The sequence below is a fragment of the Zophobas morio genome, unplaced genomic scaffold (genome assembly GCF_036711695.1).
Source record: "Zophobas morio isolate AGI-343-1 ecotype UQ-CSIRO unplaced genomic scaffold, CSIRO_AGI_Zmor_V1 ptg000026l, whole genome shotgun sequence".
In the NCBI taxonomy this organism is placed as follows: Eukaryota; Metazoa; Arthropoda; class Insecta; order Coleoptera; family Tenebrionidae; genus Zophobas; species Zophobas morio.
Window position 1 is genome coordinate 12,669,840 of NW_026972131.1, and position 23,668 is coordinate 12,693,507.

The 23,668-nt window shown below is 31.0% G+C and overlaps 1 protein-coding gene across 2 annotated transcripts; it reads right to left on the minus strand.

Annotated features, from left to right (window-relative positions):
- Positions 1-9,470: 9,470 nt before the first annotated feature.
- On the minus strand, positions 9,471-22,523 carry LOC135136289 (calcium homeostasis endoplasmic reticulum protein). Of its 2 annotated transcripts, none has more exons than XM_064065500.1 (9): positions 22,310-22,523; positions 22,067-22,237; positions 21,629-22,019; positions 21,503-21,574; positions 20,622-21,459; positions 10,618-10,751; positions 10,114-10,479; positions 9,782-10,056; positions 9,471-9,640 (listed from the first exon to the last, which is right to left on the minus strand). In XM_064065500.1, the coding sequence occupies exons 1-9, from the start codon at positions 22,332-22,334 to the stop codon at positions 9,579-9,581; spliced, it is 2,334 nt and encodes a 777-aa protein (XP_063921570.1). In that variant the 5' UTR covers positions 22,335-22,523; the 3' UTR covers positions 9,471-9,578. The 2 variants fall into 2 exon arrangements, with proteins under 2 accessions (XP_063921570.1, XP_063921571.1); XM_064065501.1 differs by having other exon boundaries at positions 20,622-21,453; positions 22,310-22,522.
- Between the last annotated feature and the right edge of the window lie 1,145 nt (positions 22,524-23,668).

Sequence of the window (23,668 nt, forward strand, 5' to 3'; positions counted from 1 at the left end):
CTTTGAAACTTTAACACTTGTTCAGTTGTTGTTAACATCAGAGTTATAAGAGATTCACAATGTTTTAAAATGGAATTGAGGTTAAATGACACAGAAAACGTGGCAGGAGCGAGGTTTGGTTCCTAGTCGAGCTGGCGAGATTTATCGCGCCACCTGTACAAGTCCACAGGTTTGGATAGATTCAGGGGCGGCCGCCGATGTTGTAAATTTCTAGGCTCCTGTACATAGCCTAGATCTCTTGCGGGTTGGACGACCGTAATGGCCTAGTTCCGCAGGGCAAAGTTCGTCATGGGATATGCGTGTGGGGTAGGCTTTGCGATAGATAGAATCACCGTCGCGGGGGGAGAACAGTTCCAGACCGGTAGCTCAGACTCCGCTTATGCCACAACGCTCCAGGGGTACTTTTCTTGTGCTCCTGTTAACTGCCGTAACAAAAAAAAAAGGGGAACGAGATCGGCCGCCACATGCCTGTAATAACTTGTGTATTTGCATCCAGTTACTTGATTCAGCTTTTGCTTTGTTTTACTAAATTTGTGATATTCAAATATTTGCATTGATTCCAAACAGATGTACAGAATTTCCGTTTGTTCGTTTTTCGTGTGTGTATGTCTGTCAATTCGTGAGTGTTTTTCTTTCACATATCTTAAGGTGTTTGAAATGTAATATTTATGTCGTCCGGGAATAAAAACCAAAAGGGGGTTTTTGCGCTGAGGAGTAAATCTTCGAAGCGTCTTTTCCCCCTGTGAGGGGTGCCGTACTCCCCCTCCAAAACAATTTTGTCTATTATTTCTTGCGCTCTCGACAGTGTATGCACTTGTATGAAAGAACGTCTTCCCGCCATTTTTCAAAAACAAAAAAAAAAACACACAACGTAGGTTCCTATTTGTTAGACGATCATAGCCAAGGCCAAACTTTGAATTTTTAAATTTTTTGCGGGCCTTTCAAACTGTTTTCAAGGTCAAATTTTAAGGCGGGAAGTTTGGGTTATCACAAAGTCATCAATTTTTTGCCAAAATCGATCTTATTTTAACGGGTACTAAACCCGCCCACCCGCCCTCTATTTTCCTACAAGGATCTCATTAGCCAAAATCAGTCTTATCTTAGCAGGTACTAGCCCTCTAAGAAAATAAAGGGCGAGTGGGTGAGGCGAGCACTTGTAAGAGAAAACTGACATTGGCAAATGGCATACCTTCGAATAAAATAACGGGTGGGTGGGCGGGGCCAATACTTGCCAAGATAAGACTGATTTTGCCGAATGATATACCCCCTACCCTTCATTTTTTTAAGAGAGTATGTCATTTGCGAAAATAGTTTTATCTTAGCAGGTACTAACCCCGCCCACCAGCCCTCTAATTTCTTAATGGGAACTCATTAGCCAAAATCAGTCTTAGCAGATACTAGCCCCGCCCACCCACCCTCTCTTTTCTTATAGGATATGTCATTTGCGCAAATCAGTCTTATCTTAGCAAGTATTAGCCCCGCCCACCCACCCTCTTTTTCCTTAAAGAGTATGTCATTGCCAAAATAATCAAAATTTGGAAACATTACGAGAAATTTTAACCATCCTGTATACCATTTAGTTGGTTTTGTTTTTGTTTATAATTTATAAATAGTTTGGGGACTTTTCAGTTTACTCCTATTTATTTTTCAATTTTTAAATTTTACAATTTTTCAATTTCTCGGTTTTCAGTTTTTCTCTTCAATTTTACGTTTTTTTAAATATTTCGATTTTTCAATTTTTGACTTTTATAAACTCTGTTTGTCGATTTTTCAATTAATTGATTTTTCAGGTTTTTTGGTTTTTCAATTTTTCTATTTTTTCAGGTTTCATTTTTTCAATTTCACTTTTTTGATTTTTCGATTTCTCAATTTTTCAATTTTTTGATTTCTCAGTTTTTGGACATTTCAGTTTTGGGATTTTTCAGTTTACTTATTATTCAATTTTTCGATCTTACGATTTTGCAGATTTTTGGTGTTTCAATTTTTCGATTTTTTTAAGGTTTCGATATTTTGACTTTACTTTTTTGATTTTTCGATTTTGTCATTTTTTCGATTCTTTAGATTCTCAGTTTTGGGATTTTTCAATTTTTCGATTCGTCGGTTTTTCTTTCATTTTTCAGTTTTTCGATATTTCAGTTTTGGGATTTTTCAATATTTCTGTTCTTCGACTTTTCCATTTTTGACTTCTGGATTTTTCGATGTGTCGACTTTTTACTTCTTCGATTTTTAAATTTTAGATAATCTCAATTTTTTGGTATTTTAATTTTTCAATATTTAAAATTTTCGAATTTTCGATTTCCTAATTTTTCATTTCAGCTTTTCCATATTTCAATTTTTCAAATGTTTCGATTTCTTAATCTTTCGATTTTTCGACTTCCCGCTTTTAGATTTTCTGTTTTTCAATTGTCGTTGTTTCAAATTTTCGATTTTTCAATTTTTCAAATTTGACATTTATAAACTGTCAATTTTTCGATTTTTCAATTAATCCATGTTTTCCCATTTTTTGACTTTCGAAGGTTTCGATATTCCTGTTCTTCAATTGTTTAATTTTTTAGGTTTTTGATTTTTTATTTTTTTAAGGTTTTATTTTTCGACTTCACTTTATGGATTTTTCTATTGCTCAATTTTTCGACTTTTTGGGTTCTCAGTTTTTGGATATTTCAATTTTCGGATTTTTCCGGTTTTCCATTTTTCAGTTTTTCTTTCATTTTTCAGTTTAGGGATTTTTCAATATTTTGATTCTTCGACTTTTCGATTTTTGGCTTCTGGAGTTTTCGATTTTTGGCTTCTGGAGTTTTCGATGTGTCGATTTTTTTACTTTTTCGATTTTTCAATTTATCGATTGCTTAATCTTTCGATTTTTCGACTTCCCGGTTTTAGATTTTCTGTTTTCAATTGTCCTTTTAAATTTTTCGATTTTTCAGTTTTTTGATTTTTTTTAAGGTTTCAATTTTTCGAGTTCACTTTTTGGATTTTTCTATTGCTCAATATTTCGACTTTTTAGGTGCTTAGTTTTTCTTTCATTTTTCAGTTTTTCGATATTTCAGTTTTGGGATTTTTCAATATTTTGATTCTTCGACTTTTCGATTTTTGGCTTCTGGAGTTTTCAATGTGTCGATTTTTTTACTTTTTCGATTTCTCAATTTTTTGGTATTTTAATTTTTCAATATTTAAAATTTTAGATTTTTCGATTTCTTAATCTTTAGATTTTTCGACTTCCCGGTTTTAGATTTTCTGTTTTTCAATTTTCGATTTTTAAATTTTAGATTTTTCAGTTTTTTGATATTTTAATTTTTCAATATTTAAAATTTTAGATTTTTCGCTTTCACGATTTTTCATCTCAGGTCTTTGATGTTTCAGTTTTTCAAGTTTTCGAATTTTTCAAATGTTTTGATTTCTTAATCAATCAATTTTTGACTTCCCGGTTTTAGATTTTGTTTTTCAATTTTCGATTTTTCAATTTTCCAAATTTGACGTTTATAAACTGTCAATTTTTCGATTTTTCAATTAATCAATGTTTTGATTTTCCCATTCTTGACTTTCGAGGGTTTCGATATTCCTGTTCAATTCTTTAATTTTTCGATTTTTCGGGTTTTTGATTTTTGATTTTTTTTAAGGTTTCAATTTTTCGACTTCACTTTTTGGATTTTTCTATTGCCCAATTTTACAACTTTTTAGCTTCTCAGTTTTCGGATTTTTCAGTTTTTCTTTCATTTTTCAGTTTTTCGATATTTCAGGTTTGAAATTTTTCAATATTTTGATTCTTCGACATTTCGATTTTTAGCTTCTGGTTTTCGATGTGCCCATTTTTTTAGTTTTTCGATTGCTGATCTTTCGATTTTTCGACTTCCCGGTTTTAGATTTTCTGTTTTCAATTGTGGTTTTAAATTTTTCGATTTTTCAATGTTTTGATTTCCCGATTTAGTTTCCCATTTTTAGTTTTTCTTTCATTTTTCAGTTTTTCGATATTACAGTTTTGGGATTTTTCAGTTTATTTGTTATTCAATTTTTCGATCTTACGATTTTGCAGATTTTTGATTTTTTTAAGGTTTTGATATTTCGACTTCACTTTTATGATTTTTCGATTCTTTAGACTCCCGGTTTTTGGATATTTCAGTTTTGGGATTTTTCCATATTTCTGTTCTTCGACTTTTCCATTTTTAACTTCTGGATTTTTCGATGTGTCGACTTTTTACTTTTTCGATTTTTAAATTTTAGATTTCTCAATTTTTTGGTATTTTAATTTTTCAATATTTAAAATTTTAGATTTTTCGATTTCTCGATTCTTCATTTCAGCTCTTCCATATTTCAAATTTTCAAATGTTTCGATTTCTTAATCTTTCGATTTTTCGACTTCCCGGTTTTAGATTTTCTGTTTTTCAATTGTCGTTTTTTCAATTTTCGATTTTTAAATTTTAGATTTTTCAGATTTTTGATATTTTAATTTTTCAATATTTAAAATTTTAGATTTTTCGATTTTTCATTTCTGTTCTTCGATATTTCAGTTTTTCAAGTTATCGAATTTTTCAAATATTTTGATTTCTTAATCAATCGATTTTTCCACTTCCCGGTTTTGGATTTTCTGTTTTTCAATTGTCGTTTTTTCAAATTTTCGATTTTTTTATTTTTCAAATTTGGCATTTATAAACTGTCAATTTTTCGATTTTTCAATTAATCGATGTTTTGATTTTCCCATTTCTTGACCTTCGAGTGTTTCGATTTTCCTGTTCTTCAATTCTTTAATTTTTTTGATTTTTCAGGTTTTTGATTTTTTATTTTTTTAAGGTTTCAATTTTTTGACTTCACTTTTTAGATTTTTCTATTGCTCAATTTTTCGACTTTTTGGGTTCTCACTTTTTGGTTATTTCAATTTTCGGATTTTTCAAGTTTTCCATTTTTCAGTTTTTCGATATTTCAGTTTTGGGATTTTTCAATATTTCGAGTTTTCGACTTCACGATTTTTGACTCCTGGATTTTTCGATGTGTCGATTTTTTTACTTTTTCGTTTTTTCAATTTTTCGTTTTTAAAATTTTAGATTTTTTAATTTCTAAAATTTTAGATATTTCGATTTCTCGATTTTTCATTTCAGTTCTTCGATATTTTAGTTTTTCAAGTTTTCGTATTTTTCAAATGTTTTGATTTCTTAACCAATCGATTTTTCGACTTCCCGGTTTTAGATTTTCAGTTTTTCAATTGTAGTTTTTTCAAATTTTCGATTTTTCAATTTTTCAAATTTGAGATTTATAAACTGTCAATTTTTCGATTTTTCAATTAATCAATGTTTTGATTTTCCCATTCTTGACTTTCGAGGGTTTCGATATTCCTGTTCAATTCTTTAATTTTTCGATTTTTCGGGTTTTTGATTTTTGATTTTTTTTAAGGTTTCAATTTTTCGACTTCACTTTTTGGATTTTTCTATTGCCCAATTTTACAACTTTTTAGCTTCTCAGTTTTCGGATTTTTCAGTTTTTCTTTCATTTTTCAGTTTTTCGATATTTCAGGTTTGAAATTTTTCAATATTTTGATTCTTCGACATTTCGATTTTTAGCTTCTGGTTTTCGATGTGCCCATTTTTTTAGTTTTTCGATTGCTTAATCTTTCGATTTTTCGACTTCCCGGTTTTAGATTTTCTGTTTTCAATTGTGGTTTTAAATTTTTCGATTTTTCAATGTTTTGATTTCCCGATTTAGTTTCCCATTTTTAGTTTTTCTTTCATTTTTCAGTTTTTCGATATTACAGTTTTGGGATTTTTCAGTTTATTTGTTATTCAATTTTTCGATCTTACGATTTTGCAGATTTTTGATTTTTTTAAGGTTTTGATATTTCGACTTCACTTTTATGATTTTTCGATTCTTTAGACTCCCGGTTTTTGGATATTTCAGTTTTGGGATTTTTCCATATTTCTGTTCTTCGACTTTTCCATTTTTAACTTCTGGATTTTTCGATGTGTCGACTTTTTACTTTTTCGATTTTTAAATTTTAGATTTCTCAATTTTTTGGTATTTTAATTTTTCAATATTTAAAATTTTAGATTTTTCGATTTCTCGATTCTTCATTTCAGCTCTTCCATATTTCAAATTTTCAAATGTTTCGATTTCTTAATCTTTCGATTTTTCGACTTCCCGGTTTTAGATTTTCTGTTTTTCAATTGTCGTTTTTTCAATTTTCGATTTTTAAATTTTAGATTTTTCAGATTTTTGATATTTTAATTTTTCAATATTTAAAATTTTAGATTTTTCGATTTTTCATTTCAGTTCTTCGATATTTCAGTTTTTCAAGTTATCGAATTTTTCAAATATTTTGATTTCTTAATCAATCGATTTTTCCACTTCCCGGTTTTGGATTTTCTGTTTTTCAATTGTCGTTTTTTCAAATTTTCGATTTTTTTATTTTTCAAATTTGGCATTTATAAACTGTCAATTTTTCGATTTTTCAATTAATCGATGTTTTGATTTTCCCATTTCTTGACCTTCGAGTGTTTCGATTTTCCTGTTCTTCAATTCTTTAATTTTTTTGATTTTTCAGGTTTTTGATTTTTTATTTTTTTAAGGTTTCAATTTTTTGACTTCACTTTTTAGATTTTTCTATTGCTCAATTTTTCGACTTTTTGGGTTCTCACTTTTTGGTTATTTCAATTTTCGGATTTTTCAAGTTTTCCATTTTTCAGTTTTTCGATATTTCAGTTTTGGGATTTTTCAATATTTCGAGTTTTCGACTTCACGATTTTTGACTCCTGGATTTTTCGATGTGTCGATTTTTTTACTTTTTCGTTTTTTCAATTTTTCGTTTTTAAAATTTTAGATTTTTTAATTTCTAAAATTTTAGATATTTCGATTTCTCGATTTTTCATTTCAGTTCTTCAATATTTTAGTTTTTCAAGTTTTCGTATTTTTCAAATGTTTTGATTTCTTAACCAATCGATTTTTCGACTTCCCGGTTTTAGATTTTCAGTTTTTCAATTGTAGTTTTTTCAAATTTTCGATTTTTCAATTTTTCAAATTTGAGATTTATAAACTGTCAATGTTTCGATTTTTCCATTAATCAATGTTTTGATTTTCCCATTTCTTGACTTTCGAGGGTTTCGATGTTCCTGTTCTTCAATTCTTTAATTTTTCGATTTTTCAGGCTTTTGATTTTTTATTTTATTTTTTTAAGGTTTCAATTTTTCGACTTCACTTTTTGGATTTTTCTATTGCTCAATTTTTCTACTTTTTAGGTTCTCAGTTTTTTGGATATTTCAGTTTTCAGATTTTTCAGGTTTTCCATTTTTCAGTTTTTCTTTCATTTTTCAGTTTTTCGATATTTCAGTTTTGGGACTTTTCAATATTTTGATTTTTCGACTTTTGGCTTCTGGAGTTTTCGATGTGTCGATTTTTTACTTTTTCGATTTTTCAATTTTTCGATTGCTGATCTTTCGATTTTTCGACTTCCCGGTTTTAGATTTTCTGTTTTCAATTGTCGTGTTAAATTTTTCGATTTTTCAATTTTTCAAATTTGACATTTATAAACTGTCAGTTTTTGATTTCCCGATTTAGTTTCCCATTTTTAGTTTTTCTTTCATTTTTCAGTTTTTCGATATTTCAGTTTTGGGATTTTTCAATATGTCGATTCTTTGACTTTTCGATTTTTGACTCCTGGATTTTTCGATGTGTCGATTTTTTTACTTTTTCGATTTTTCAATTCTTCGATTTTTAAATTTTAGATTTTTTTATTTCTAAAATTTTAGATTTTTTATTTTCTAAATTTTTAGATTTTTCGATTTCTCGATTTTTCATTTCAGTTCTTCGATATTTCAATTTTTCAAGTTTTCAAATTTTTCAAATGTTTTGATTTCTTAATTTTTCGATTTTTCAACTTCCCGGTTTTAGATTTTCTGTTTTTCAATTGTCATTTTGTCAAATTTTCTATTTTTTAATTTTTCAAATTTGACTTTTATAAACTCGCAATTTTTGGATTTTTCAATTAATCGATGTTTCGATTTTCCCATTTCTTGACCTTCGAGTGTTTCGATTTTCCTGTTCTTCAATTCTTTAATTTTTTGATTTTTCAATTTTTCGATTTTTTAAGGTTTCTATTTTTCGACTTCACTTTTTTGTTTTTTCGATTTTTCAGTTTCAGGATTTTTCAATATTTCAATTCTTCAGCTTTTCTATTTTTGACTTCTGGGTATTTCGATGTGTCTACCTTTTTACTTTTTCGATTTTGCAATTTTTGGATTTTTAAATTTTAGATTTTTCAATCTCTTGGTATTTTAATTTTTCAATATTTCTTAATCTTTCTATTTTTCCACTTCCTGGTTTTAGATGTTCTGTTTTTCAATTTTTCGATTTGTTAATTTTTCATTCCCGATTTATCGAGATTTGATTGTTCAGGTTTTCGATTTATCATTTTTTATTTTGGCCTATTTCGGTTTCTCAGTTTTTCCAATTTTCCATTTTTTCGTTTTTTGATTTTTCCGCTTTTCCAATTTTTCAACTTTTAACTTTTTGTTTGTCGATTTCTCTATTTTTCGACTTCATCACTTTTCGATTTCTCGTTCTTTGGATCTTTCAATCTCTCAATTTTTCAATTTTTCGAATTTTTAAGTTTTTTGATTTCTCCATTTATCGAGATTTGGATTTTTCGATTTTGACCTATTTCGGTTTCTCAATTGTTCGACTTTTCGACTCCACGATTTCTTGATCTTTTGATTTTTCGATTTCTGAGTTTTTCGTTATTCGGTTTTTAAATTTTAGATTTTTAAATTTTACATTTTTTCGATATTTCGATTTTTCAATGTTTCGGTTTTACGATTTTTTAAGGTTTCGATTATTTTAATTATTCATTTTTTTCTCACTGTTAATATCATACAGTGTATCGAAAACAACCTCAAAAATTGTCACTAAAAACATAAAAAAAAAATCATACAAAATAGAACAGTGTTTCCAAAACGTAAAAAAATCCATTGGGTTATTACTATTTCAACAATATTCTTAGTTTAAGACATTTTGCTAGTATAAAATAGAAATAATTCTTAGTTAAACAGAATATGTAAAATCATCTAAATATATACCAAAAATATGCACTTAGCCGTCATAAAAACCACTCAAACAACTATTTCCCCCAGAAATTATAGTCCAAATCAACCAAATCGCTTCTGAACGCTTAGAGTCGACATTGGCATGAGCGCGCTCTGGTCTGTAGATCAAACAAGTTCTCAGGCGACGAGTTGTAGTGAAACAATGTCAATAAGGGTGGTTTTGCAAAATCACTCAATTATTTATTATTCCGCAAAATTTTGCGGTGACGTCATCAATTGTTTAGGGGGGACGAGCAAAAACATTTTGAAGTAGATTTGTGGTAGCGCAAGGTCGTTGGGGAAGTAAATGAGGCGACGCTTCATATCGGAACAATTTATTTCAATGCGACCTAATAAATTAGCGTACAATTCATAACTTACAAATGGAATCCTGTTACAAGTAAAATAACATTTAAAAATAACATGTTTATTAGTCTGATGTAATTTTGTACATTGTGCTTATATACACTATTTTTACAATACATTAAATATATTGTGCATAATAAAATATACAAACGGTCATTCATTGTATCTGGAAATATTTCTTGTTTGATTGGTTTTAGGTACTTTTGCGATGACGACTATGAAAAATACTTTGCGTGAATAACGTAAAAAAGACGTCTGACATGTAAATACAACTCTCACTATTTTTGCTTTGTTTTCCAAAATATGTACAAAAGAAACAAAATGGAAATAAAAAACCTAGTAATCAAGTAACTTACTCTCATTGGCTCTCTCCTCAGCTCGCGCCTTCATTCGCGTTATAAACGCGGCCCCTTTGTTTTTCCTAAAGTTTTCATACGGATCGTTCAAATTACACCCCACACCCTTAAACTGGTCCTGCCTATCACGAACGTCCCCCCCGGAAATAGGCGCATCGATCCCCTGTTCGTTAGCCCCCAAACCGCTCCCACCCCACCCCATCTTCCTCAACATTTGATGTCCCTTATTGGAAGAATCGATTTCTTGTCTTTCGTTCCGCACAAAGTTCGGCGCACTAAAAAAAAATAGTTAGTACCGCGTCTTCGAAATGTCTCGTACGAATTCTACCGACCTAAAACCTAACGTCGGCGGCGGCGGTGACGGCGATCGCCGGATCGGGGACCTCGACAGCGACCTCGAGACGCTTCGCCGCCTTCGGCCGCTCCTCGAGTGTCTTCGGCGCGGCGTCCTCGGACTCCTCGACCTCGACCTCGACTTAGATCGGGATTTGGAACGGCGCCCTCTGGCGGGAGGCGAAGGCGATTTACTCGTGTACCTTCGCTTAGGGGGAGACGGCTCTTTTTCGACTGGCAGTACGATCGGACTGGGACTACGAGATTTTTCTCGGAGACCGGCGGCGATCTGCTCTTCTTTTTCACGTTTCGCATTATTCTTTGCCTTGTAGTATTCATACAAACCTAGCTTTTCCCAACCTTCACTGTTTTTACAACGTACATAGTTTATAAGAGGAACCACACGTCAACATAATGGTTAAATTATTTTTTTTTTAAGAATTATGTGTATGTTATATAAGAAAATCTGAGACAATAATGTGACCTAATTGTCAATTTTTTACCTGTCTCGGGGCCGTTCGTGGCTGGGGAGTGAATAAAAGGCTTCCACAGCGGCCAGGAGGCGATCGCTAGGGGGCGCTGGTGGTGGCAACCTAATATCTTTAGGATCTAACGGTTTATATGTTGTATCTTCCAACTAGAATAAGTGTGCCAAAAACTATTACATGGTCGGGAACATCCGTATATCGGTTTTTGTATAAACTAACATTCACAAGGTTGAGACATCGACCTTGCTAATGGAGACTCTGTGCAACTTTTTCTACTATTCGAGACTCCATCACCGTCGTCTGTCTCACTTTGACAAACTTTGAAAGACAATCCAAAAGTGGGCGGTTCAGTCTCAGTTACAGAATGCGAAGGAAACGAATTCCAAACATTTTTAATCAGTGAAAAACACTATATAATAGTCCGTACGCATTCTGAACCTACCCAGGCGTTTAACATAAAATCATCAATCCAAATAATGTACTAATGAAAAGTCCGCCGCATTAATTTTGCCGCTCGCTAGAAAGCAACCGAGCTACAAATGTGCCGCCTTTTCAAAAAACCGCACATACAATAAGCATTGTTTAAGTATATTATAGTTGGACAACCTATACGGACAATCACTTTCCCATGTAGAAAAGAATGAATATATATTTTACATCTCACTCGCTTCACTATGAAGTGAAGTAAATCCCCGAAATCGAAAATTTAAAACACTGAAAAATTCAAATATGGGAAAATTGTAAAATCGAGAAATCGAAACATAAAAAAATCAAAAAAATTAAAATTGGAAAATCTAAAATTTAAAAATCGAGAAATTGAACAATCGGTTAATTCAAAAATCGAAACATCGAAAAATTGGAAAATCGAAAAATAAAAAAAATTGGACAATCGAAAATTTAAAAATTCCGAAAATTGAAAAATTGAAATATAGAGAACTGAAAACTCAAAAAATCGAAAACCTGAAAAATTACAAAATTGAACGAAATATCAAAAAATTAGGAAATTAAAAAATTAGGAAACAAAAAAGTCAAAAAAGCAGAGTCTAAAAATCGCAAACTTAAAAAATCGAAAAATTGAAAAATCGAAAACCTGAATAATCGAAAAATTGAAGAACTGAAGAACTGAAAAATCGAAACTTTAGGAAGTGGAGAAATGGGAATATAAAAAAATAGATTAATTGAGAAATCCGAAAACTAAAAATTCAGAAACGTCAAAATTTGAAAAATAAAAAAATATTGAAGAACTAAAAAATCGAAAAATCTAAAATTTAAAACATTGAAAAGTTAAAATATCCTAAAACTGAAAAATGGAGAAATCTAAACATCAAAAAATCAAAAAAAAATAAAAATCTAAAATTTAATAATCGAAAAACTGAAAAATCAACGAATCGAGAAGTCGAGAATTTAAAAAATTGGACAATTGAAAAATCGGATAAATCAAAAATCGAAACATCGAAAAATCGAGAAACCGAAAAGCAAAAAATCGAAAAACCAACAAATCGAAAAATCGAAACATTGTAAAATTCAAAAATTGAGACATCGAGAAATCGAAAAATCAAAAGACAAAAAAATCGAGGAGTCGAAAAATCGAGAAGTCGAAAAATCAAAAAATTGAGAAACCGAAGTAGGCCAAAATCGAAAAATCGAAAACTTAAATATGGAAAAATTAATAAAGCGAGAGATTGAATAATCAGAACATCGAAACATCCGAATCTCAATGAATTGAGATCTCAAAAAATTTAAACATTCGTAAATTTAAAAAATTAAAATATAGAACTGGAAACTCGAGAAACCGAAAAATCTAGAAATTTAAAAATTAAAATATGAAAAAGTTGAAAAATTGAGAAATTGAAATAAAAAACAAAAAACTGAAAATCCAAAAATAAAAAATAGAAAAATCTAGAAGTCGAAAAATGAAAGAATCGAAGTATTGAAAAATATCAAAACTGAAAGAAATATCCAAAAATTGAGAAATCGACAAACCAATAAAGCGAAGTCGAAAAATCGAAGAATTGAAGAACTGAAAAATCGAAACTTTGAGAAGTGGGAAAATCAAAAATAGATTAATTGAGAAATCAGAAAACTGAAAATTTAACGCATAAATTTGAAAAATTCAAAAATTTAAATACTGAAGAACTGAAAAGTCAAAAAATCGAGAAATCGAAAAAACTAAAATTTAAAACAATGAATAATTAAAACATCGCAAAATTGAAGAATCGAGAGATCCAATTCAATTTGAAAAATTGAAAAATCGGGGCATTGAAAAATTGGAAAATCCAGAAATTGAAAAGCTCAAAAGAAAAAAATCGAAAAACCGAGAAATCCAAAAATCGAAACATCGAAAAATTCAAAAACTGAGACTTCGAGAAATCGAAAAATCGGAGGATCGAGAAATTGAGGAGTCGGAAGCCGAAAAGGAAAGTTAAAAATTGAAAAATTGAGAAATTGAACAATCAAAACAACGAAACATCTGAATTCGATAAATTGAGAAATTAAAAAATTGAATAATCGAAAAATTGAAAAATTGAGAAATTGAAGCATTAAACAGTCGTAGAATTGAAAAATCTAAAGTTTACAATAAATTGAAAATCCAAAAAGTAAAAAATCGAGAAATGAAAAAAAATCCATCAATTCAAAAATCGAAAAGTCGAAAAATTGAAATATTGAAAAATCTCATAACTGAAAGAAATATTCAAAAAATTGAAAAATGAAAAATCAAAAATTAAAAAATTCCAAAAATTGAAAAATTGAGATAGAAGAACTGAAAAGTCGAGAAATCGAAAAACCTACTATTTTAAAAACTGAAAAGTTTAAAAGACGAAAAATTGAAACTTCAAGCAGTAAAAAGTCGAAAAACTGAAAAATAACAAAATTGAACAAAATATTCAAAAATTAGGAAGGTAAAGAATTGAAAAATTGAGAAATCAAAAGATCAAAAAGCAAAGTCGAAAAAAGTAGATTAATTGAGAAATCGGAAATGGGAAAATTCTGAAACGTCAAAATTTGAAAAATTAAAAAATACTGAAGAACTGAAAAATCGAAAAATCGAAAATTTAAAACACTGAAAAATTAAAATATCGTAAAATTGAAAAATGGAGAAATCTAAAAATCAAAAAATAAAAAAAATTAAAATTGAAAAATCTAAAATATAAAAATCGAAAAACTAAAAAATCAACAAATCGAGAAATCAAAACTCGAAAATTAAAAAAAATTGGAAAACTGAAAAATCGAATAATATCAAAATCTAAACAGAGAAAAACCGAAAAATCGAAAAGTAAAAATCAAAAACCGACAAATCGAAACATCGAAAAATTCGAAAACTGAGACATCGAGAAATCGAAAAAACAAAAGATGGAGAAATCGAGGAGTCGAAAAGTCGACAAGTCGAAAAATCGAAAAATTGAGAAACCGAAATAGGCCAAAATCGACAAATCGAAAAATTAAAAATGGAAAAATTGATAAATCGGGATCTCAAAAATTGAAAAATCGAAAATTTAAAAATTGGGAAATTAAAAAAATTAAAATATAGAACAACTGAGAACTCGAGAAATCGAAAAATCTAGAATTTTAAAAATGAAAAATTACAATATCGAGAAGTTGAAAAATTGAGAAATCGAAATATAAAACGGTCGAAAAACTGAAAAATAATGAAAATATCATAATAACTATACCTACTACAATTGCCGTTCATTTTTTTATTTAAATAAAGGATGAATTTAAACGCATACATCACTGGTAATACAGAGATTCCTTTAGTTGTAACTTATTGTGTTCGTTTTTTGATCTCGGGCCATTGTTTCTTACCAAACGATTCTGATTTTGCTAATATAGAACCTGCTTTAAAACACCAACAACGATTATATTTTCCGGATGACTATCCGAACGTTATGATTGGGTATCGAAATAAAAACAAATTTAATGTAATTAAAATGAAAGACTTTTTTTACTCAACTAAAAATTTGGAAAATAAAATATCTAATAGGAAAGTAGACATCGAGGGCAAAAAAAATCAGTTGGCTAAATGCCAGGGAAATTTTACTTAAAAACAGCGAACCATCCTACCTTTTCATCAAAGAAGATTTTGTAAGTGAATATGCAAAAATTGATTTACGCAAAAGAAGACCTGGTCAACCTATCAGTCGATTGGGAGACTCATTCACACCTTTATGTCCCGATAAGTGACCCCAAATTGAAAGATTTCCAGTCAATTCTGCATTTAATACCGGCAGATGCACAACCCTTCTACAAAAATCTAGCTTCTTCTGGTCATATAGAAGATGATGTACAGCGTTTCACTGGCACACCTGATTTTGAAATGGAAAATTCTTAAATTTATCAATTATTAAACCACATTCTTTATGTTTGGGTTCATTAAATAATATTATTCTAAGTATGTCCTTTATTGTGCAGAATAGCACCAATCCACAAAATATCAATTATTTTTAGGAAATAACCGCATAGAACCCGTACACCATTTTATGCCCAATCAGAAAGCTGAAAATTTAACGCAAAAATTTGAAAAATTCAAAAATTTAAATACTGAAGAACTGAAAAGTCTTCAGTATTTAAATCGAGAAATCGAAAAAACTAAAATTTAAAACAATGAATAATTAAAACATCGCAAAATTGAAGAATCGAGAGATCCAATTCAATTTGAAAAATTGAAAAATCGGGGCATTGAAAAATTGGAAAATCCAGAAATTGAAAAGCTCAAAAGAAAAAAATCGAAAAACCGAGAAATCCAAAAATCGAAACATCGAAAAATTCAAAAACTGAGACTTCGAGAAATCGAAAAATCGGAGGATCGAGAAATTGAGAAGTCGGAAGCCGAAAAGGAAAGCTAAAAATTGAAAAATTGAGAAATTGAACAATCAAAACAACGAAACATCTGAATTCGATAAATTGAGAAATTAAAAAATTGAATAATCGAAAAATTGAAATATAGAAGAATTGAAATCTCGAGATATCGAAAAACCTAGAATTTTAAAAAATGGAATATTAAAACATCGAAAAGTTGAAAAATTGAGAAATCGAAGCATTAAACAGTCGCAGAATTGAAAAATCTAAAGTTTACAATAAATTGAAAATCCAAAAAGTAAAAAATCGAGAAATGAAAAAAAATCCATCAATTCAAAAATCGAAAAGTCAAAAAATTGAAATATTGAAAAATCTCATAACTGAAAGAAATATTCAAAAAATTGAAAAATGAAAAATCAAAAATTAAAAAATTCCAAAAATTGAAAAATTGAGATAGAAGAACTGAAAAGTCGAGAAATCGAAAAACCTACTATTTTAAAAACCGAAAAGTTTAAAAGACGAAAAATTGAAACTTCAAACAGTAAAAAGTCGAAAAACTGAAAAATCACAAAATTGAACAAAATATTCAAAAATTAGGAAGTTAAAGAATTGAAAAATTGAGAAATCAAAAGATCAAAAAGCAAAGTCGAAAAAAGTAGATTAATTGAGAAATCGGAAATGGGAAAATTCTGAAACGTCAAAATTTGAAAAATTAAAAAATACTGAAGAACTGAAAAATCGAAAAATCGAAAATTTAAAACACTGAAAAATTAAAATATCGTAAAATTGAAAAATGGAGAAATCTAAAAATCAAAAAATAAAAAAAATTAAAATTGAAAAATCTAAAATATAAAAATCGAAAAACTAAAAAATCAACAAATCGAGAAATCAAAACTCGAAAATTAAAAAAAATTGGAAAACTGAAAAATCGAATAATATCAAAATCTAAACAGAGAAAAACCGAAAAATCGAAAAGTAAAAATCAAAAACCGACAAATCGAAACATCGAAAAATTCGAAAACTGAGACATCGAGAAATCGAAAAAACAAAAGATGGAGAAATCGAGGAGTCGAAAAGTCGACAAGTCGAAAAATCGAAAAATTGAGAAACCGAAATAGGCCAAAATCGACAAATCGAAAAATTAAAAATGGAAAAATTGATAAATCGGGATCTCAAAAATTGAAAAATCGAAAATTTAAAAATTGGGAAATTAAAAAAATTAAAATATAGAACAACTGAGAACTCGAGAAATCGAAAAATCTAGAATTTTAAAAATGAAAAATTACAATATCGAGAAGTTGAAAAATTGAGAAATCGAAATATAAAACGGTCGAAAAACTGAAAAATAATGAAAATATCATAATAACTATACCTACTACAATTGCCGTTCATTTTTTTATTTAAATAAAGGATGAATTTAAACGCATACATCACTGGTAATACAGAGATTCCTTTAGTTGTAACTTATTGTGTTCGTTTTTTGATCTCGGGCCATTGTTTCTTACCAAACGATTCTGATTTTGCTAATATAGAACCTGCTTTAAAACACCAACAACGATTATATTTTCCGGATGACTATCCGAACGTTATGATTGGGTATCGAAATAAAAACAAATTTAATGTAATTAAAATGAAAGACTTTTTTTACTCAACTAAAAATTTGGAAAATAAAATATCTAATAGGAAAGTAGACATCGAGGGCAAAAAAAATCAGTTGGCTAAATGCCAGGGAAATTTTACTTAAAAACAGCGAACCATCCTACCTTTTCATCAAAGAAGATTTTGTAAGTGAATATGCAAAAATTGATTTACGCAAAAGAAGACCTGGTCAACCTATCAGTCGATTGGGAGACTCATTCACACCTTTATGTCCCGATAAGTGACCCCAAATTGAAAGATTTCCAGTCAATTCTGCATTTAATACCGGCAGATGCACAACCCTTCTACAAAAATCTAGCTTCTTCTGGTCATATAGAAGATGATGTACAGCGTTTCACTGGCACACCTGATTTTGAAATGGAAAATTCTTAAATTTATCAATTATTAAACCACATTCTTTATGTTTGGGTTCATTAAATAATATTATTCTAAGTATGTCCTTTATTGTGCAGAATAGCACCAATCCACAAAATATCAATTATTTTTAGGAAATAACCGCATAGAACCCGTACACCATTTTATGCCCAATCAGAAAGCTGAAAATTTAACGCAAAAATTTGAAAAATTCAAAAATTTAAATACTGAAGAACTGAAAAGTCTTCAGTATTTAAATCGAGAAATCGAAAAAACTAAAATTTAAAACAATGAATAATTAAAACATCGCAAAATTGAAGAATCGAGAGATCCAATTCAATTTGAAAAATTGAAAAATCGGGGCATTGAAAAATTGGAAAATCCAGAAATTGAAAAGCTCAAAAGAAAAAAATCGAAAAACCGAGAAATCCAAAAATCGAAACATCGAAAAATTCAAAAACTGAGACTTCGAGAAATCGAAAAATCAGAGGATCGAGAAATTGAGGAGTCGGAAGCCGAAAAGGAAAGTTAAAAATTGAAAAATTGAGAAATTGAACAATCAAAACAACGAAACATCTTGGTTCGATAAATTGAGAAATTAAAAAATTGAATAATCGAAAAATTTTAAAAAAGAAAAACTGGGAAATCAAAAATTAAAATTCAAAAAATCGAAAAATTGAAAAATTGAAATATAGAAGAACTGAAACCTCGAGATATCGAAAAACCTAGAATTTTAAAAAATGAAATATTAAAACATCGAAAAGTTTAAAAATTGAGAAATCGAAGCATTAAACAGTCCCAGAATTGAAAAATCTAAAGTTTACAATAAATTGAAAATCCAAAAAGGAAAAAAGCGAGAAATCAAAAAAAATCCATCAATTCAAAAATCGAAAAGTCGAAAAATTGAAATATTGAAAAATCTCATAACTGAAAGAAATATTCAAAAAATTGAGAAATTAAAAAATTGGAAAATTGAGAAATCGAAAATCTAAAAAAGAAAAATTGAAAAATCGTTATCTTAAAAAATCGAAAAATTGAGGAATTGAAGATGTGAAAAATCGAAACTTTAGGAAATCCAGAAATGGACAAATAAAAAAAAATACTTTAGAAATCGGCAAACTGAAAATTTAGAAACGTGAAAATTTGAAAAATTGAAAAATCGAAATATTTAAAAACCGTAAAATTGAAGAGGACAAAAATTGAGAAATCGTATCATTGAAACATCGTAAGATTGAGAAATCGAAAAATAAAAAAATCGAGAAATAGAAAATTTAAGGATTGGAGGAATCGGAAAAGCCCAAAATTGAAATATTGAAAAATTGAGACATTTAAAGTTGAAAAATCGAGAAATCGACAAGCCGAAAAATCCCAATAGCGTATTTAGGTATAAATCACAAAATCAGGACTATTCTACTTTTTAAAATTTAAATACATAACATTATAAATTGGAAAATGTTGATTTTTTTTCCAAAAATCTTGAGGTCTAAGGTGAAAACTCGACACGGATGCATAAACCGTAAACGGCGCGAAACTACAATTTTACTATTGTAAAATTTGGAGATTGCGTCATTTCATTGTTCGTGACAAATTTTGGAGGGTGTAATTTGATAATACAATTTGAAATGTAAATTTTGTCATTCGGGAACATTATGTATTAAATCGTTAAGATGTTCAAGAACTTTGTTCACTTATTCGTTGTAAAGTCCAATGGTCGAAACGGGTTAGTTCTTCGTAGTGGATGTGTATCACATCAACTCTAACGAATATCGGTTTATAGATAAATCGCTTAAAGCCGATATTGGCCTGAGTGTGGTTTGGTCTGTAGATCAAACAAGTTCTCAGGCGACGAAAAATTGCATGTGGAGGGAGACTTCGGATTACAAATCGTGCCAAGAAAGACACATTTGGGAGAGATGGATTTTCAGGTGCTTGACTAGCGGTAATTTTAAATTGTTTGCTGTCGTTCGCAAAGTGAAGAACAATTTCATTAAAATGATAATTATAAAATTATCATAATCACAATTGGTGTTAATTAACACAAAATGGCGCGCAAGTTATCAGTTGATTTCGTTAATAAATTCATAGAAACCTATATGGGATTTTTTCATGCCTTAGAAAATTAAAAAGTAAAAAATACAATAACAAAAATTTTAAAATGCGGTTTACGAAAAATTAGTTGACCTGTGCAAAGAAGAAAATTTTGGAAACGCTGACAAATATGACATCTTAAAAAAAATAACACTTGAAGAAGTGCTTTCGGCGTAATATTTTAGTTATCTCGCATTTTTTGAACAAAATCTACCAAAATGTCCGATAACAGCAATTGTTTTTCATAGAAACAAACAGTCTTCAAAGCAGCCTTTAACAACTCGATATTACAAACATGCCTCTTAAGTTCTTTATGCATTTTTTTCTCTCTTGTAATTTTTTGTAATGTTAACGCCGAAAGTTTATGTCATTCTGTTATTTACTTTGAACATATATTTTCATTTTGTGTTAATATTTTTGTAACACCACGAATCTAAATTTTACTTAAAATCTTGTTTTACTTTAATCTTGTAAAACTAAACAATTATACCAGTTTAAAAACCCTTGGAAAGTTTCTGTCAGTCTTCAGATATAGTCAAATAAAAATATGCGTCAAATTCATTTAAATTCAATTCTTTCTTATCACGTTACAACGCGTTGCTTCATATTTTTTATGTCAAGTATATTTTCATATTTTGTACATATATGTTTATACACATTACTGTTTACGGAACAATGTTAATTATGGATTTATGGATAACTCCTCGTATAAGAGCAGAGTGAAGGGTGTTTGTTTGCCTTTGCTAATGTTTGGTGGCGCCATCTGAAGTAGGGTAAAATAAACCTAATACGTTGGCTCACTGTAGTGAAAATGCGCGTGACGAAAAATTTGTCCCACGCCCCCTGGATTTCTTGTCCTAAAGCTCACTATTTAGGCGAAGTAAAATTTGTATTAGGTTGTCCAACTATAATATACTTAAACAATGCTATAAGTAATTCTTTACTTGAAATCATAGATTTTATACAAAACGCCATCTACAGGACGAATCAACAAAACCAGCTAAACGTGACTCATCCTGCACCCTCTAAAGCAACACGAAAAATATCAAACGCCGCTTCAACATCTTCCTCGAAGAAACAAACTATATCTCAAAAAAAATCTACCCTTACAAAGCTCATACCTTAATCAGCGGAACCATAAGTCCGGCGGGGAGGTCGTAGTAGGGCGCCGTCGGCATCAGCTCCTCGACGGCCGGCGGCTCGGGGTTCGGCGCGAACCCCGGCGGCGGTTTGGAAAAGTCGGGAAAAACTCCCGGCGGAGGGAAATAGCCTGGAGGCGGCTGCGAGAACGGATTGTCCATCCCGTTGGTGGGCAAACCGGGACTCTGGCCCAGCGGCGGCGGCGGCAGTGTCGTCATGTTCGGGGGCGGTATAGACGGATTCATCGGGACAAAGTCATTTGGGGGCTGAGCGGGCGGAGGGTTCATTGTCTGTATTGGAAAGTTCGGAGTCGTCGGTGGATTCTGAGTGGTGGCGCTGTTCTGCTGACTTAGATTCTGAATGGTTTGCTGCAGGCTGGCTTGGATCGTCTCGAGCGGGATTATGTTGGTGTTTTGGATGGGGGGCGGCTGCGGTTGCGGTTGCGGCTGCGGCTGCTCGAGAGCTTGCTTCTGTTGCTGCAAATCCGCGATTTGTTGCATAGCGTGACAGACGAAAGCCTGGTGTTGGGCTTGGTAACTGTCATAAGTGGCTTTAGTTTGTTGAGCCAATGAGGTGATTTCTGAGCTGTATTTCATCATTTGTTGAGATTGGTATTGCTGGTAGCTTTGGGTGGGTTGGCGCATTTTTTCCACTGTGCTCGGGTCAAGGTAGTTAGCTTTGGATTCCCACAGTTTTAACAACTTTTCTAGCTTGGCTCTCTGTTCTTCGGACGCGCTGATGTGCGCGTTGCAGAACATGGGTACCACGACCGACTCCAGCGCTTCTTTGAGGTCGTGGGCGTTTTTCCTAGCGCTGAAACTGGAGCGTGTTTAAGAAGGTATTTTAATAATTTTTTTCTCACCAATGATGCAAAAGGTCGTTCACTAAATAAATGATGTGTAGTTTTTGCGAAAACGCGGACGCTTCAATCACTCTAAAAATATTTTTAAACTTAAAACCTGAAGAAACAGCTTATTAATAAACTCACTTGGCAAGTAGACAATGGACTATGCAGTAAGCCTGATCTTTATTAGTGGCGTGCTGTAGAAACCACGATTTCCCGTTACTTATACTATCCTTCGTACAACTATCTATAATAGGTTGCAAAATGTTATAAATGTCCTGCAGATTAATATCACTAGAATCCGCTTCTTTCTGCAACCCCGCGATTTCGCACTTTGTCACTACAGCCTCAGCTTGAGCTTGCTGCTGCTGCAAAAGCACGGTATGCTGCGCCGACAAATTCTGCTCGCTCTGCTTAATCTGCTCCCTCAAGCTATCCTGCTGAATTGTAAGCTGATCCACTTCAGAATTATGCATCGCAGAAGGAGAATTCCAATTACTCGGGCTATTCTCAATAATCCCCTGCTGCTTCAACACTACAAAAACGCGTCAGCAACCGCAAAACCCCCATTCACCCACAAACCTGCTTGCTCTGTTGTCACTTTGTACTGGTAGTAGTTAAAATATTCACCGCCGTACAAAAACTGAAACTTCGGGTTGCCTTTTTGCTTGTTTTTGGTCATCTGTTCAAATTCTGGGCCATTTCGGGCGACAAACTGGGCGAGTTTGTCGATTATATTTCTTAATTCTGTATCTAACAACATAACCTCAATGTTACTACACACATCGACGCCGCGGCCGCATTTTCACGAAAAAACAGACTTACCTTGTGGAGGCTGAGGCAGGTCCATTATATCTACGAATCAAAACATTGTTTATGTTAAAAAAAGCACTTTTTTCGCAAAATATGGGTTTGTTTAAAAATTGACAACGCTTGATGCAGTTTACCAACAATGACAGGCAGGGCTGCCAACGTCGATCGAGCGGCGTAATTTTAGACGAAAACAACAAAAATAAACAATAATAATGAAAGCGTAGCGAAGGTTTGTTTATAGCGGCGGGTTTTCGTCTCGCCTTGGAAATATTGATTTTTTAATTTATTATTCGTGTGACTGGCAGCCCTGCTTGGGCGGCTAGTTTAGAAACAGGTTCTCTTCGATTAAGCAGTCATGGTTAAATACAATCATCGTTTAAGTATGTTATAGTTGGACAACCTAATACAAATTTTACTTCGCCTAAATAGGGAGCTTTAGGACAAGGAATCCAGGGGGCGTGGGACAAATTTTTCGTCAACGCGCATTTTCACTACAGTGAGCGAACGTATTAGGTTTATTTTACTCTACTTCAGATGGCGCCATCAAACATTAGCAAAGGCAAACACCCTTCACTCTGCTCTTATACGAGGAGTTATCCATAAATCCGTAATTAACATTGTTCCGTAAGAAGTAATGTGTATAGACATATATATACAAAATATGAAAATATACTTGACATAAGAAATATGAAGCAACGCGTTGTAACGTGATACGAAAGAATTGTATTTAAATGAATTTGACGCCTATTTTTATTTGACTATATCTGAAGACTGACAGAAACTTTAAAAAGGGTTTTTAAACTGGTATAATTGTTTAGTTTTACAAGATTTAGTAAAATTTTGATTCGTCGTGTTACAAAAATATTAACACAAAATGAAAATATATATTCAAAGTAAATAATAGAATGACATAAACTTTTTGTAATCCGAAGTCTCCCTCCACATGCAATTTTTCGTCGCCTGAGAACTTATTTGATCTACAGACCAAACCACACTCAGGCCAATATCGGCTTTAAGCGATCTATCTATAAGTTGACATTCGTTAGAGTTGATCTGATACACATCCACTACGAAGAACTAACCCGTTTCGACCATTGGACTTTACAAAGAATAAGTGAACAAAGTTCTTGAACATCTTAACGATTTAATACATAATGTTTCCGAATGACAAAATTTACATTTCAAATTGTATTATCAAATGGTAAAACACTCACCAAAATTTGTCACCAACAATGAAATGACGCAATCTCCAAATTTTACAATACTATATCCTCCGTTTACGATTTATGCATCCGTGTTGAGTTTTCACCTTGGACGTCAAGATTTTTGGAAAAAAAATGAACATTTTCCAATTTAGAATGTTACTTATGT